Source organism: Diadema antillarum, unplaced genomic scaffold, assembly GCF_040938485.1.
Source record: "Diadema antillarum isolate AM-2024a unplaced genomic scaffold, OU_Dant_1.0 seq00000847_RagTag, whole genome shotgun sequence".
Taxonomy (NCBI): Eukaryota; Metazoa; Echinodermata; class Echinoidea; order Diadematoida; family Diadematidae; genus Diadema; species Diadema antillarum.
This window is the reverse complement of record NW_027271721.1, coordinates 108,648-123,449: the sequence shown is the minus strand read 5'-3', so window position 1 is coordinate 123,449 and position 14,802 is coordinate 108,648. Positions and strand designations below refer to the sequence as shown.

At 38.6% G+C, this 14,802-nt stretch overlaps 1 protein-coding gene across 1 annotated transcript in view; it reads right to left on the bottom strand.

The window, feature by feature from the left end:
* The window catches only part of LOC139740335 (atrial natriuretic peptide receptor 1-like), a 30,584-nt gene that overhangs the window by 5,837 nt on the left and 9,945 nt on the right, over nucleotides 1-14,802 (bottom strand). Inside the window, exons 3-16 of the mRNA XM_071650929.1 lie at nucleotides 13,050-13,205; nucleotides 12,323-12,458; nucleotides 11,777-11,871; nucleotides 10,928-11,060; nucleotides 9,860-9,941; nucleotides 7,836-7,989; nucleotides 6,853-6,897; nucleotides 5,928-6,005; nucleotides 5,057-5,161; nucleotides 3,497-3,568; nucleotides 2,759-2,909; nucleotides 1,967-2,116; nucleotides 1,162-1,333; nucleotides 110-262 (exon numbers count right to left, since the gene is read on the bottom strand). Of these exons, the coding sequence (XP_071507030.1) occupies nucleotides 110-262; nucleotides 1,162-1,333; nucleotides 1,967-2,116; nucleotides 2,759-2,909; nucleotides 3,497-3,568; nucleotides 5,057-5,161; nucleotides 5,928-6,005; nucleotides 6,853-6,897; nucleotides 7,836-7,989; nucleotides 9,860-9,941; nucleotides 10,928-11,060; nucleotides 11,777-11,871; nucleotides 12,323-12,458; nucleotides 13,050-13,205 (1,682 nt within the window). The remainder of the gene's footprint in view (nucleotides 1-109; nucleotides 263-1,161; nucleotides 1,334-1,966; nucleotides 2,117-2,758; nucleotides 2,910-3,496; nucleotides 3,569-5,056; nucleotides 5,162-5,927; nucleotides 6,006-6,852; nucleotides 6,898-7,835; nucleotides 7,990-9,859; nucleotides 9,942-10,927; nucleotides 11,061-11,776; nucleotides 11,872-12,322; nucleotides 12,459-13,049; nucleotides 13,206-14,802) is intronic.

Sequence of the window (14,802 nt, the reverse complement as noted above, 5' to 3'; positions counted from 1 at the left end):
GTACAGTCGCCACTACCGGGAGAGGGTCGGTGTAACGCCACGCCCTTCAGGAAGAATAAGTGCTCCAATTATTTTGATAAAGAATAGATGCAAATGTGACGTCTCGCACCTTGGTAGCACCTCGTACAGGAGCGTCTCCGATCGCTTCTTCTCCTCGAGGAACGCGGCCGTCCTCTCCTCCACCAGTGCTTCTAAGTTGGTGGCATACTGCTCCATGCGGTCCAACAGGTTGTCTAAAAAGTTGCCGCCGGAAGACGCACACCTAGACAATAAAAACAAACAAACAAACAAACAAACAACAACTCTAGAAAGAACAGGACCATAACACGATAATAAAACAATTAATTAAGTACACAAGATGGTAAAAAACAGTCTAATGATAGATTACGGCGAGGGACAATGTTTGTTATTCATTTCTAAGGTGTTTTTATCGCTCCCGCTATCGGTTAAGTCTTGTATGATACCAGCAAACAAGAGGTTTCTTTTTGTCTCATTAATCCTTGTTAAGCCTGAATTCATCTCGTGTGAATCATGATGAATCATGAGCCGCGACCACACTGGCAAAACTTCGAGATCTTAAAGATCGCGATTTTAAACTTCTCGATCTTTTGCCAGTGTGATCGCGGCTAACTGAATAAAAATTCAACTGAACTATACAATTATGAATTGCCATCTATTTCAAACGTTTCGCGTGTGTAACATGATAATTCTGTATGTGTGTGTGTGTGTATATGTGCGTGCGTGTGTGTGAAACCTTCGTATCAGATAAGGCAAAGGCCTGTTGTGCTTTACCTCTTTCGCGATTATCTTCAAATTTTAGATTATTGACTTAATTCTTCAAAGTAATTCAATTGTGCCTGTTTGTGTGACATGTTTGTGCGGGTGAGGTGTGTGTGAGTGTTTCTGTGTGTGTGTCTGTGTTCATGTGTGATGTTTATTGTGTGTGCGTGTATGAAATGTGCGTGTATGAAATGAAATGTGCGTTTCAGCCATTACCAAGTGCGGAATGCTACATACTAAAAGATTTTTTTCTGCTACGATGTATAGTAATACCAAATGGATTATTTTCTTTATATCATTTCAATGGAAGTGAATAAAATGGTATTGGAAAAAGTGTATATGATATGGTAAAATCATGAACGTGTTACTATCAGTTCTTACTTGGATTTTTTAAAGGCAGTCATCAGCGAGTGAATGGTGGGTCTGTCTGCAGGGATTTCCTCCCAGCACTTCGCCATGAGGCTCTTGTATTCCGGGCTCCGGACTGTCTCCGGGAGAACCGGACGAAAAGGCTGCTGCTGAGATGACTGGGCCCTCAAACGCTTCAAGATGTCTGAATCACGGCAAAATTACAAACTTTTAGATCGTAATCGTTTGACAGTTATATCGACAAGCAGCAATAACAGATGCATCTCAAATGCTGTAACTGTTACTACATTACCACATATCTAATAACTTGTATACTCGCATGTACTATTGGTAGCAGCAGTACTAGTGGCAGTAGTAGACCCTAGTAGTAGTAATAGCTAGGCTACTAGGGCCTACTACTACTACTATTACTGCCACTACTACCTACTGCCACTAACTTTTACCACTATTTCTACTTCTACTTCTTCTAGTGCAGTGTAGGCACACTGATTTTTACCATTCCAGCATAAACTGTATTTGCTCTTTGTTGTTGTGGAATAGAGGAATCCGTCGTAAAGCGGTCGCAATGTGGGCACGTCGTGATAGATTGTTTGATTCTAGCTTGTTGAATTAAAGGAGTGCATATCTGCTTTACCTCCACCCTTCATCCCCCCCCCCAAAAAAAAAAATAAATAAAAAAATATGTATAATCATAATTATATCTTGTCAAAGGCAACGCTACGAATAAACTCTCTCTTGTTTTCTTACTCCAAAAAGTAACATATCCTTATTGCATCTTCCCTGTTCTATCGACAGTAATCTGGCTAGCCAAACTTACCCTCCGTGTCCATGTATTTACGTTCCTCCTCGAACGGGCCTGACCGTGTAGCGAGCTCCAGCATAATGATTCCCAAACTGTACACGTCGCCCTCTTTCGACGGTGGCTCATTAGGGTAGCGGAGATGCTCGGGAGCGCGCCACAAAAGCCCTGCGATGTGACACAGATGAAATAGAGAAAGAAATAGGGGAAAATGCCTTGAAACAATAAAAGCGAAAGACAAAAAAGAGAAGGAGAGAGAGAGAGAGAGAGAGAGAGACAGAGACAGAGAGACAGAGAGGGGGGGGGGGGTAATGTGAGGTCGAGAGAGAAGTATGGAAAGTAGAGAGGTGAAAAGTGTGAGGAGTAAGAAAATTTTGCTACTTGTTTGCCAACGTGTCTTATAACAAAGTAAATTGCTATCTTTTGTTTACTCTGGTTGACAGCACGTTCAGTTTCTTTTTTTTAAAGGAATCATGAAAATCATACTTCAGTCATATTTAATGAGGAGAGGATTTCTTTGATTATGATTAATGTTTATAAGTGTTTGTGGATACTTGTTGGATTTTGCTCACTTCCTCTCCTTTCCCATCAAAACTGAAAATGGTGATAATAAACTAACAATGATGACATTATAGTACCAGGACTTCCATAGTGACAATGTTGATAATAGTAGTAATGATGATGATAACAAGGTAAATTATCAAATCACGGTACTAAAAGTAATACTACGAATAATAATCTTTTTTATTTCATGGAGAAATATGAAAATAAATTGAAATTAAATGAAATGAAAGGAAAGAAAACAGTTACTGTAGTTGTTGTCGTTCATCCGGGGTGTGTCTCGCAGGGACGGGATGCCGAAATCCGTTACCTTCAGCACGAATCGGCCGTCGACCACGCAGTTTGACGAGGTCAATCGACCGTGGACACCTATCACACTATCATGGAGATATTTGATGCCCTGCAGGTGGGACGAAAGGTCGACAACAGTTTAAGACATGCCTCCTACCAGAGAAGTTGACGGATGGCGTTTCAGGAGTGGAGTTAAAGGTGGAGTTCCTAGACGATCCTAAATCGTTCTTTTCCACCTGTTGCTGTTGGTGTGGTCGAGTCTTTTTTTTTCTTAATAAAAACTCCAACGCTAATGTCACATTATGGATCATATTTCTTATCACATCGCTATACATTTGGAACTATAAGATATTGTAATTTTGATAAAAACAGGTGAATTTTATCTCAAACTTAAATGAGACGGACAGGAGAAATCAGGAAAGTTTGGTGCAATGTAACCTAGGACGTGTAGGACAGAATAATGTAAAACTCACTGCACTAGTCAAGAAGCAAAATTAGCGTTCGATTGGACTATTGAATGTGGGAATGATTCTTCCAATGTACTGATATGATTATGTAAACGTTGAATGAACAGAGGAACTGTAAGAAAATGACTAGTATGGTGCGGCTGACGAAAGACTAACTTCCAGTTTTATTCTTCCATATGAATTGAATATTACCAGGAAAAGAAAAAAAATAGCGCGATGTTACTCTTACCCGGATAGCGTCCATGAGAAGGGAATGTCTGAACATCCAGTCAAGCTTTAAGTGGTCATTCTCTAGAATATCCTTTCAACGAAAAGATAGTACGATATGTGACTTATCAATAATGGCTGTACGTACGTGGCACATTTTTATTGAATTTATGAGAGATATGCCGAAAACTCTGTTAAACGTACCAGTGGATAATACATCAGACATTAATGGTTAAATATCTCGTTTACTTACAGAGTATATTCGATTATGTATCAGTTCAACCAACGTAGTGGATATACGGGAAGAACTAACCTCGAACTAACGTCGAACTATCAAACTATCGTGGTTTCAGTGTGCGGGATAACAGTGAAAATAAATTTTGTAACGTCTTCTGTCACAAAGTTTTATTTTTGTTAAATATGTAGACGTCCTTGCATAAAGTAAAACACCAACATAGCATGGAAACGTGAGGAATGTTTAAATTGCGAATGTTACTAAATTTCTCATAACATAAAATGTGGTGTTATTGCAAATATATGACATACTCTTCAGAAGTGTTCACATTAATCATTTCTCCGTAGATGACTGTACACGGATTGTCAGTATTAAAGGGATGGTACAGTATTGGTGGAGATGAAAATTGGGCTTTAACTTTTTGCGAGATACCAAGAAAACACTTATAGTACAGAGCATACCAGTTTAAGAGGAATTCAAAGTTTATTTGATGAAAATCATGTTTGGAATGACTGAAACATTCAAAAATAAAGTAAAGCAAAGCGATCGTAATAAAGTGTGGGTCCCACACTTTATTAGAATCGCTCTTTTTTTGGATATCTCAGCCATTTCAAAACCAATTTTCATCAAATAACTTTGAATTCCTCATAGAATTACATGCTCTTTCATATTTCATATAAGGTTTCTGATTATCTCACCAAAAATGTTAGAAACCTGAAATTAGGTCTCAACCAAAACTGTACGATCCCTTTAAAAAAGAATGCGATGCATCCCCGAAAGGAAACGTTGACCGTAATCAACCACTTATCGGAGACCCAGTTTCTTTTCAGCGTAAGAAGAATGAATTTAACATCGGCTTTAAACATATAAATCATTGAATCAATTTTGGTTAGTAAAACATATTACAAGAACTTGCTTCTACAAGAATATCTAAATAATATGATCATAATATTAAGAAATGAAATATATCTCTTTATATATGTGCACAGCAACATTACAGACAAACATAACGACAATACTTCATTGGTCCAACTCTAAATTGGCAGCTGTGGAGACTACATGTGATTTAATGTCGTCAAACTTTAGACCTGAGAATCTAATTTCCGCTTCATTCACATCTGGGGTAATAAAGAGCCTTACGACTGCGCTTTCATCTATTTTCTCATATTGCTCTGCCACCCAGAGGATTTACATTCACCATCTCTTTTACTTTACGAAAAGAGCACTGTCGCAACGAAATATAATTATATAAATCGCTTGTCTGTTGTAAGGGATTCCCCAAACAAATAATAAGGTAGCAGTAGTTCGTACGCTGAATTGACACGAGATGAACGGGGCTGCTCTCACCTGTAAGCTGCCCCGGGGACAGTAATCCGTGAGGATAGCCTGGTTAGGTGGATCAAGGCACGCACCGACGAAACGAACGACGTTGCTGTGTTCCACATTCCTCATCTGTATTTTATTTTTTTGTTGTTGTATTTTTTAACCCCATCGAGACAGCGAGCGGTGAGGTAAGCGTGAAAAAAAAAAGCAGAGGAAAAAGATAGAACATGTTCTTTGTAACGATGAGGCTGACGATGATTTGTTTCAGGGACCCAGGGCACCTGGCAAAGTTAATGTTAATATTCCAACTAAGTCTCAAGGAATTATTTTGTATGATGCCATCTGTAGAACGGTTTGATTAATGCCAATGTAACTCTCTACAGTGAAAATTTGAGTTAAAATTTCGCCACTACAACTAGGAAACTTATCATCAGCTTTTAAGATAAATTTGACTCGACGAGGATGGACTCGCAAAAGATGGTCATCATACATGGCATATCTGAAGGGACAGGGCGACAAATGCATTCAAAAACCTATGATAAGACTACTAGTACTATGACCACGGCGTGTATGTATATGTATGTATATATCTGTGTGTGAGTGTGTGCGTGTGTGCGTGCGTGTGTGTGTGTGTCACACAATCAAGCGTTGTCACACACACACACACACACACACACACACACACACATAAACGGCACTGCCAAGATGGGCTGACCACTCAACATCTCAAACGTAACCCAGACAACAGACATTTATGGAATGGCGGCATCGGGTGGAAATGAATGCGTCTGAGTACCAATAAAGACAATTTATCATCGACTCCTCGGGTAGCACTAGACATTATTTTTCTCTCATTTCGAAGGAACGGATAATGCAAAGATCATGAGCGACTCACATTTCTCAATTCCATGAGCACACTGCGCGTAAGTTCAATCTTGCCTTTCACAATGCGCTTTACCATCACAAGTCGACCCTGTGTTAGAAAAGGGAGTCCATCATGAAAATTATACATCGCAAACTTGCTCTTATTATCATCTCTATGAGGGAGAGCAATTAAAATAGTTATTAGCGAATCATGAACAAATTTTTTTCTTTACCTGACGTCAAGGGGCAGAAGGCATATTTTACATCTGCTCAAAATGCGTCGAAGTGCCATTGATATAACTATTATTCACTAATTCCGATACCTCTTTTAATCAACATCATTGTTTTCTCTCTTCCTCTATACAACGTATATGCATACACACATTGTACCTCGCTGGCGTAGAACCATGAGAATTAGGGTGAACAAGTGAAGGGACAACAGATTATAGGGAGTCAAAAATGTCGGATGTTTTATGTATAATTATTGTATATGTAATCATATAGGTATGCATATGTGTATGTGTGTGTGTAAACATGTATTTGTGTGACATACTTAGCTGTACTCTCCCAACCTTAATGCTGTCCACTGATAATTAATGATGTAACATAATTTGCCTTCAGCTAGGTACTAAATACAATTGGTGAAACAGCTGGTTACGTTATACAAAAATACAATTTTAGAAGATTGCTTGTAACCCTAGCAGGGTATTAGTAATCAAACGTCCGGGAGATGGGATATTCAAGCACAGATAGAGACTTAAGAATAACATAAAACCATACTCTAGTGAAATCGAGATCATTCTTAGATTTCGAAAGTCGAACAAAATGTTGATAAAATATCAAAGTTTATAATTTAGTAAGAAAGGGTAATTTTCATACATTTCATTCAGATCACAGTTTTCGCGGCTTTAGGCTAGGGATAACGTTGAGACAAACAAAGAAACACGTGATCATACCTTATATCTTGCCACCGATGCAAACAGCTGGCCGGCGTCCCGGCGCTCATGAATCGAGTTGAATATTCCCTTAAAGAAAATCGACGTAATTACGTCACATTCCAGACCACATCGTCAGTAGAATGAAAATTATTGGAGGTATGAAAATGTGAGATTCTTTGCGGATCAGCCAACTGGGCCTTATACTTCAGTCTTTCAAGCAGCTAAAAAGACATCTCAAAAGTCACTATTTCTCTCTCACCCTTGTATAGTACAGTGTGTAGTAATAAAACTTATAATGTATTATAGAATAGAGATTGAACGCCTTTGACATGACGTGTAGAGTTACTGTAACCGGGAGGGCTAATGATATACTTCTGTCTGCAGGGGCATTGTCTCTCTACTTTGTACACTGTGATGTTTGGCTTGTTAAGTAGCTTTTCAGCTTTTTTTTTACCTTTTTCAGATTTTTTGACCTTTTAAGCTTTTAAATAGAGAACTGTTTTTCATTGGTATATTTACTTCCTTTTTTTTGTAATCCTTACTAAGTATAGGCCCCACATTGTTTCTCTCATTCATTTGTACATTGTTATGCTTTGTATTACACCTAATGACGTGTACCTCCTACAAATTGTAAAAACAATGTACTTTATCAAATGAATACTCTGTATTCTGCATTACCTGCTGTTGGATGGACATAGAGTATAACTGAATTGGATTGAATGAAAATAGCGTGCAATTGGGAATTTATTTTACTCATGAGCTGAATTTCGGCTCAAGTCCTGTGTTTTTCTTTTCTCTGCTAAAAAAGAAAAAATGACAGAGGATGATGAACAACATATATTTTTATTATCATTATTCGACATGATTCACATTTTGGGTTAAATTATGCCGATCTGTAAGCTAATGCAGCCTACACACGCGAAAATTAATACTCAGATTTCCTTTTGTGTTGAGGTATATTACTTGTGAGATTGTGTCTAAGGGCATTATATAGATGACACACAGGAATGCAACCTTACCCCGGTGAGACCAGAAGCCGTGAGTCGTGAGCCAGACGTTGCCGTGACAACGGATTTGCCGACATCTTCAAAAATCAGGTCCTCCCACTTGACTCGCCAGGACATTCTCATCAACTCAGCATCCAGACGCAGCTTCCTTCGAGTGAGAGTTTGGACGGTTGGACGAGAGGAGGAGGGAGTCCGGACGGGGGAAAGACATGAGCATATCATAATTATAATCATAACACCCTCGAAGTAGTAACGCCCACATTTAATGTAAATAGTTGCTGATCAAAAAGAATTACTATGACACGTTATCCTCAATAAAGAATATATTTTGCCATATATGAAATAACATACTGGAAGATATGAAAGAGCAGCGAAGAATAACACCTCAAGTCAGAATCACGATGTGTATGTAAATTTTTTGTATTGTTAGAAATGAAATCAAATGAGAAGAATCGAAGAAGTATAAGTCGACACATTATTTTTAAAGATAGAATCGCCCTATTATCAAAGTGATGTAATATAAATACAAGGCAATCGCCAAATTGTGTCTCGCCCATTCGCGTACAAGGAATTAATATTCTTTTATAACTCCCAGAAGTTAATTGACCTGCTTATGACCTTTGACCTTGTGGTGACCTTCAACACCCTAAGGGACATTTACCATCCAAGTTTGGTCACAAACGGACAAAGGGATCAAAAGTAATGAGCCATAATCGAAACGCGCCATAAAAACTTAACATTGGGCCCTAAAAATTTGTTGACCCCTTTCTGTGACCTTTGACCTTTTAATGACCTTTAACTCCCCAAAGGACATCTATCGTCCAAGTTTGGTCACAAACGGACATAGGGATCAAAAGTTATGAGCCACAATCAAAACGCGCCCTGAAAACATAACTTTGGGCCCTAAAAGTTTGTTGACCCCTGTCTGTGACCTTTGACCTTGTGATGACCTTTACCTCCCCAAGGGACATCTTCCATCCAAGTTTGGTCACAAACGGACAAAGGGATCAAAAGTAATGAGCCATAAACGAAATGCGCCCTAAAAACTTAACATTGGGCCCTAAAAGTTCGTTGACCCCTGTCTGTAACCTTTGACCTTGTGGTTACCTTCAACTTCCCAAGAGACATCTACCATCACCCAAATTTGATTGCCATTGTAGCAACATGTGCTGAGTTACGTGTGATAAGAGAGTCTTGCAAGTAAACTTTAACGTATGACCTCAAATGACCTTTGACCTTATCATGTGACCTCTTACGGCACCATAACATGAAGGTACCCCCAGTGCATCCATCACCCAAGTTTGATTGCCATTGTAGCAACATGTGTCGAGTTACGTGTGATAAGAGAGTCTTGCAAGTAAACTTTAACGTATGACCTCAAATGACCTTTGACCTTATCCTGTGACCTCCAACGGCACCATAACATGAAGGTACCCCCAGTGCATCTATGACCCAAGTTAGGTTGTAATCCAAGCAACTTATGTGAAGTTATTTGTCAAAAGAGAGTCTTGTAGGTAAACTTTAACATAGAAAAGAGAGTCTTGCACATACTCTTTAATATATGACCTCAAATGACCTTTGACATCATCACATGACCTCCGACAACACCATAACATGAAGATACCCCTAGTGCTTCTATCACCCAAGTGTGGCTGCCATTGCTGTAACAGTTGCCAAGTTATGCATCATAAGAGAGTCTTGCAGGTAAACTTTAACATTTGTGAGGGACGACGGACGACGGACGGACGACGGACGACGGACGGACGACGGACGGACGACGGACGGACGACGGACGGACGTCATTTGGATCCCTTAGTCTCGCCTTCACCTCCGGTGGGCGAGACAAAAACCATGCCGAAAATAATAGATGTTGGTATTGTTTCCAAGGCGGCAGGTGATGGAATATCTAACCAAAGAAATTAATGACAAGTAAGCATATTCATAAATACACAGGCATAATTATATAGAACACAATTAAGAACCTTGATGAGCACCGAGTGGTTTTGTTCTCATCTTACTTGTAAACTATGACCAGTACACACAACGCCGCCACGATGACCACGACCGCTGTTATCCCGATAATCCCAAGCACGGGTAGGCCTGTGTCACAAGCACAGAATGATGACCATAAGAACAGTACTAGTAGTATTGGTAGTAGTGGTATCAGTAGCAATGTTTTTGCTAGTATATTTTGTACTATTGCTCTTAGTATTAATTTCTGGTTATTAATTTGCGGGCATAGTTTCTAGCGGACCTTTCAGAAGGGATCGACGCAAGGTATAATGTACATACAAGGTAAAGATTGTAACAGTAATGATGAAAATGATTATTTTTATTATTATTGTTATATCGTCATTATCATCCAAGCGACGGCTATATTTATGATTGTTATCATTCTTATTACCATTTATTCATTATTATTATCATTATTATTATTATTATTATCATCATCATTGTTATCATTAATAGTATCATTATTATCGTCATTGATATTACCCATGGTACAATCTGCTGTGTAAGCACAGTTCTCACAAAGGACCACCTCATCACTGTAAAGTACTCAATCATGCAACCCAGCTGGCTGAAGGAGATAAAACGTGTAAAACACATGAAAGGATGTACGAGCTTGCTGGGATTCCAATTTGACCCAGGATTTACGGTGCAAAAAGAAAATTATGGATTACATTAGAATATCATGTCATAAATATATCATGCTATAAATAGTCACAAAATTATCGGACATCCAGCAAACGGAACCCCCCCCCCCCAAAAAAAAAAACACAACACAACAACAACAACAACAACAAACAAACAACAACAACAACAAAAGAACGACAAATGGTAACGTTTCACATCAAAGCAGAACGGTCTAAGGATGTAAACAGTCATTACAAAGTCGCACATTAATTTCAACAGGTCGAGCGTAGTTGAGGTACAAGAAAGGTACATGCATTGCTGCTTTCATTGACATTTTGTTCCTTTATTGCAAATGTTTGAAATAAAGTAAGTGCTAAATCGTGTTCCTAATCAGCGAATTTACAGAGTTTGCTCCAATGATAAGGGAATCGAAAGAAAGGCACATATACCCGGCTGACAGAGCTCGTTGTTGTAGCCACACGGAGGGGTGTCTTTAGGTGGTCCCGTGGCTCCTCCGGGCCATTTCGGCTCCACGTCCGTGGTCTCAAACACACCTGTCGCTCCGTAGTAATTAGCAATGACCTGATGTACAAAATAATGTTTAATTAAGAACAGTAATGCAAATAACTCGTGGCCGGAGATGTCACTGAAATAAAATTTTGCATGAGAATCAAACATGATGGCGTGTTTTTTGTTTTTGTTTTTGTTTTTTTTTATTTGGCGAGTGACAATCTTTCTAACAGTGAAACCTACTGATAATTACTACAGTAAGGTGATTATTACAGTTATATACAGTCACTGTTTACGAGCATATGTACAACAGAAACACGCTATTCAGTGCGACATTCAATATACAAAATAAGTTGTAGTCATTGTTCAATTCTCTCCCCTTGCCTTCTTCGCTGCATTTCTATTTCATCCATAGGTCTACGCCTATAATTAAGGATAGAATACATTGCTGGGTTCACGCTGTTTACTATGACAGGGCAGTATGGACATGACAACGCTCCGCAAGCACAACTCGAAATAAACAAACACAAATAAACAACTACAGACACGATCGTTAATTATTTTCTTTCCATGTCGTATATACTCTGCGTTCTATTATTCCATGAAGGTTTCCGAGTCATGTTTTCCCAACTGAGGAATAGTAAGGTCGACGACTGTTTTCGTGCTATGGGCATATAGCGTTACTCATCATTGAATAAATCAATCCAATCCAATCCAATTTTAATGAGATAACGAATCCTCTAAGAAAAAATAAACAAATAAATACAAGCAGTCATAAAGGTACCAACCTGAAACGTCCCATTCTCAGTGTCCGTCATGTCCCACAGAGAGTAGTCAGCATCCCTATCCCCGTTACTATTGATCGTCACCTTGCCAGAAATCCCTTTAACAAATCATCGACAAATGTCGTTAGCTTTATTCTCGTCAAACCTAAACAGACGCAATCATTGCAGCTCGTATCATTTACCTCTAGTCATAGGTGCCTCATTTACATCGATTTTATTCATTTTGTAAAAAGATTATTAATTTCATTGTCGTCAATGTTTACATTCCGATTTCTTACGACTTCGTTTAATGTACAACAGGCGCGGTAATGTCTAGGGAAGATAGAAATTTATATATATATATATATATATACATATTACTACACAACAAAGAGAGAGAGAGAGAGAAAGCGGCAGATTCCACTTCAGTTACGTATAAACTTGTTTCTGGAGTTCATGAGAGGTGTTTCTTTAACATGCTATAACTGATCTTTGTTCTTAAGATATATGATCTTCATGTGTCGTAGGTAGTTTTCTCAGGTACAGGTGTATTTCAATTGGAAACATTACCATCAAACGTGCGGTTCCACATCTTCCTGGTAATCGCATAGCCATCTTTGATGTCGCCGCCCTCGGCCAGGGTTTCGTTGACGGCCAGGGAGTAGAGAATGACAGCATCGTGGAACGCACTGGCGAAATAATTGTTCTGGCCAGACCCAAAATGGAAGAATAATGAATCGTGATAAATATTATCAGCATTTTAAGTATTCGATGTCCTTGAAAATTTCCTGCAAAACTTTGCAAAAGCAGCAAACATTAATATTTCAAGAGGACCCATTTGTTAATGTCATACAAACTGAAGTGGACTACTGTCGGAATAATTCAAGTTGAAATGATTGACGTATTCATTGATACATCTCCTTGCAATATTATCCAAAGTTATACGTTATGTACAGTAATACGTACTGTTAATCATATTGACACTAAATAAGTGTGTTGATAAGATGCAGTTACGACACACTGAAAATGATTTTATAGATAACAGAATCTGTAGGCCTACACAGCGTTGTCCCAATTTCCGTCATCACCTTTTGCCTTCTTTTACGTTGAAGTATAGTTCACCTCATTTCAGTCATAGTAAGAACGGTATTTTGGGGAGAAAGAGTTTAACCTTGGAAATTCATGATACTTTACTCTAACACCTTCTAACCACACATTGAATAATCCAAGTATGAAGTAATATCTTCGCTATCTCTGTCTTAATACCTATCTAAAACATCTAAACCTACAGACTCACGTGGTCGGGAGTAGGTCTGGTCCAGTTATAGTCCCGCAGTTCGCGACGTTCAAGTTCCTTCTGGAACTCACGATACTCGGGAGTGGTGGGTTCATAAAGTCTGATGGTAAGCAAGGCTTCGTATGCTTTCTTTGCATCCTCGTCTCTGCCATCATTCTGGTAACGAATACAAAATACATTGCATGGAATGTGATGAAAATCATGCAGAACGCCACCCCTTTTTTGGGATGGGTGGGCATGCGCATGCACGTTCTACGAGGGTTGTGTGTGTGTGTGTCTGTGTGTGTGTGTGTGTGTGTGCGTGTGTGTGTGCGTGTGAAGTGTGTTCCTGAGTTTTTCTCCAAAAAAAAAGAAGCGGATTTCGTTTCCTTGGTTAAAAGAGTTACAATGTAAGTTTGACATTAGTTTGCACAATATTGGTGTTACTGCATTTTGTTCTCATATAGTGTAAGATTGACGTTGTTTTGTTCAATGTTTGTATATAATGCAGTTTGTCTTTGTATGATGTTTTGTTTTTGTTTCTGTGGACGCTTCTGTTTCTGTGATATGAAATTGAACGAAATTCGAATAAAGAATTATAAAAAAAGTGTCTGCGTGTCTCTGTCTGTCCTAATGTTAGTGTGTGTTTGCAGGGATATACACAGAGCATGAGTGTAAACGTGGTCATGTCTGCATTCATGAAGGTATTGATATTAAAGAGTGCTAGTGTATAATATGTGGCTGTGTATTTGTGTCTAATACTGATTGTAATGTACAAATCTAAGTAAAGGACAGAGCAACAAACATCTCTCTTACTGAAGTGAAACTATAGCACACATACGAAACGTGTGCCATAAACAAAGACAAAAGACATTACTTAGATAACTACGGATTTGTTAAGTTCATTTATTCATTTATACTTTCACTCATATTTCACTTAGTGCTCTGCTGACAGTGACATACACCAGACGTTGTGAACGAAATTGCTGTTATTCATAATTTCAAATACCAGAATCCAAGTCTTTTTCAGATTTAGAAATGCAATGTCCTTATAAAGGAACCAGGCGGCACATATTTTGGCACAGAAAGAATCGTAGAATGAAATGATATTTAATGAAATTATTGTACAAAAACACATTTTGAATAATTCAACAACAATACAATTAGTGCTTTAAATGGTGCTGCATTATCTTCTATTACGATAAAAGAATATCAAATCACAATCAATCAAAACAGCACGACAGCATTGTATTCTTACATTTTATTTCGTTTTTGACACGGCATGTCTGTAGCTGGTATAATTCAAAGTAGTCTTTAATTGTGCGGATTCTAACGTGCATGGGAACCGGGGCTTGCGTTTCAGAAAATGAAAACCAAAGTTCACGGAATCATTTAGAGTTGCGACACTGATGAAGACAAATGAAAATTTAGGGTGACTTTTGGGTTCATTTATCTCACTCAAATGCCGCCTTGTTTACTCCTGGCTTCTTCCTTTCACGCGTTTGCCACCATGACAGCGAAATTATGATTCATTGTCCGGAGACATTCGACCGTCAAAACTGGAAGGAATACATGATTGATGAGCTCTTCGTCCATACGAACTCTTGATTATACCACTCGAAACTGGGGCAGATCATTTCTGAAGCGCCACTGGAAATTGATACGGAATCAACAGCAATCAATGAAGGCATATTTCGGTTTGGTATGTCCTTTATGTTAAACATACATAATTTCAATCGAAGTTGCAACCCGGTTTTACTGTATATACAGTTTG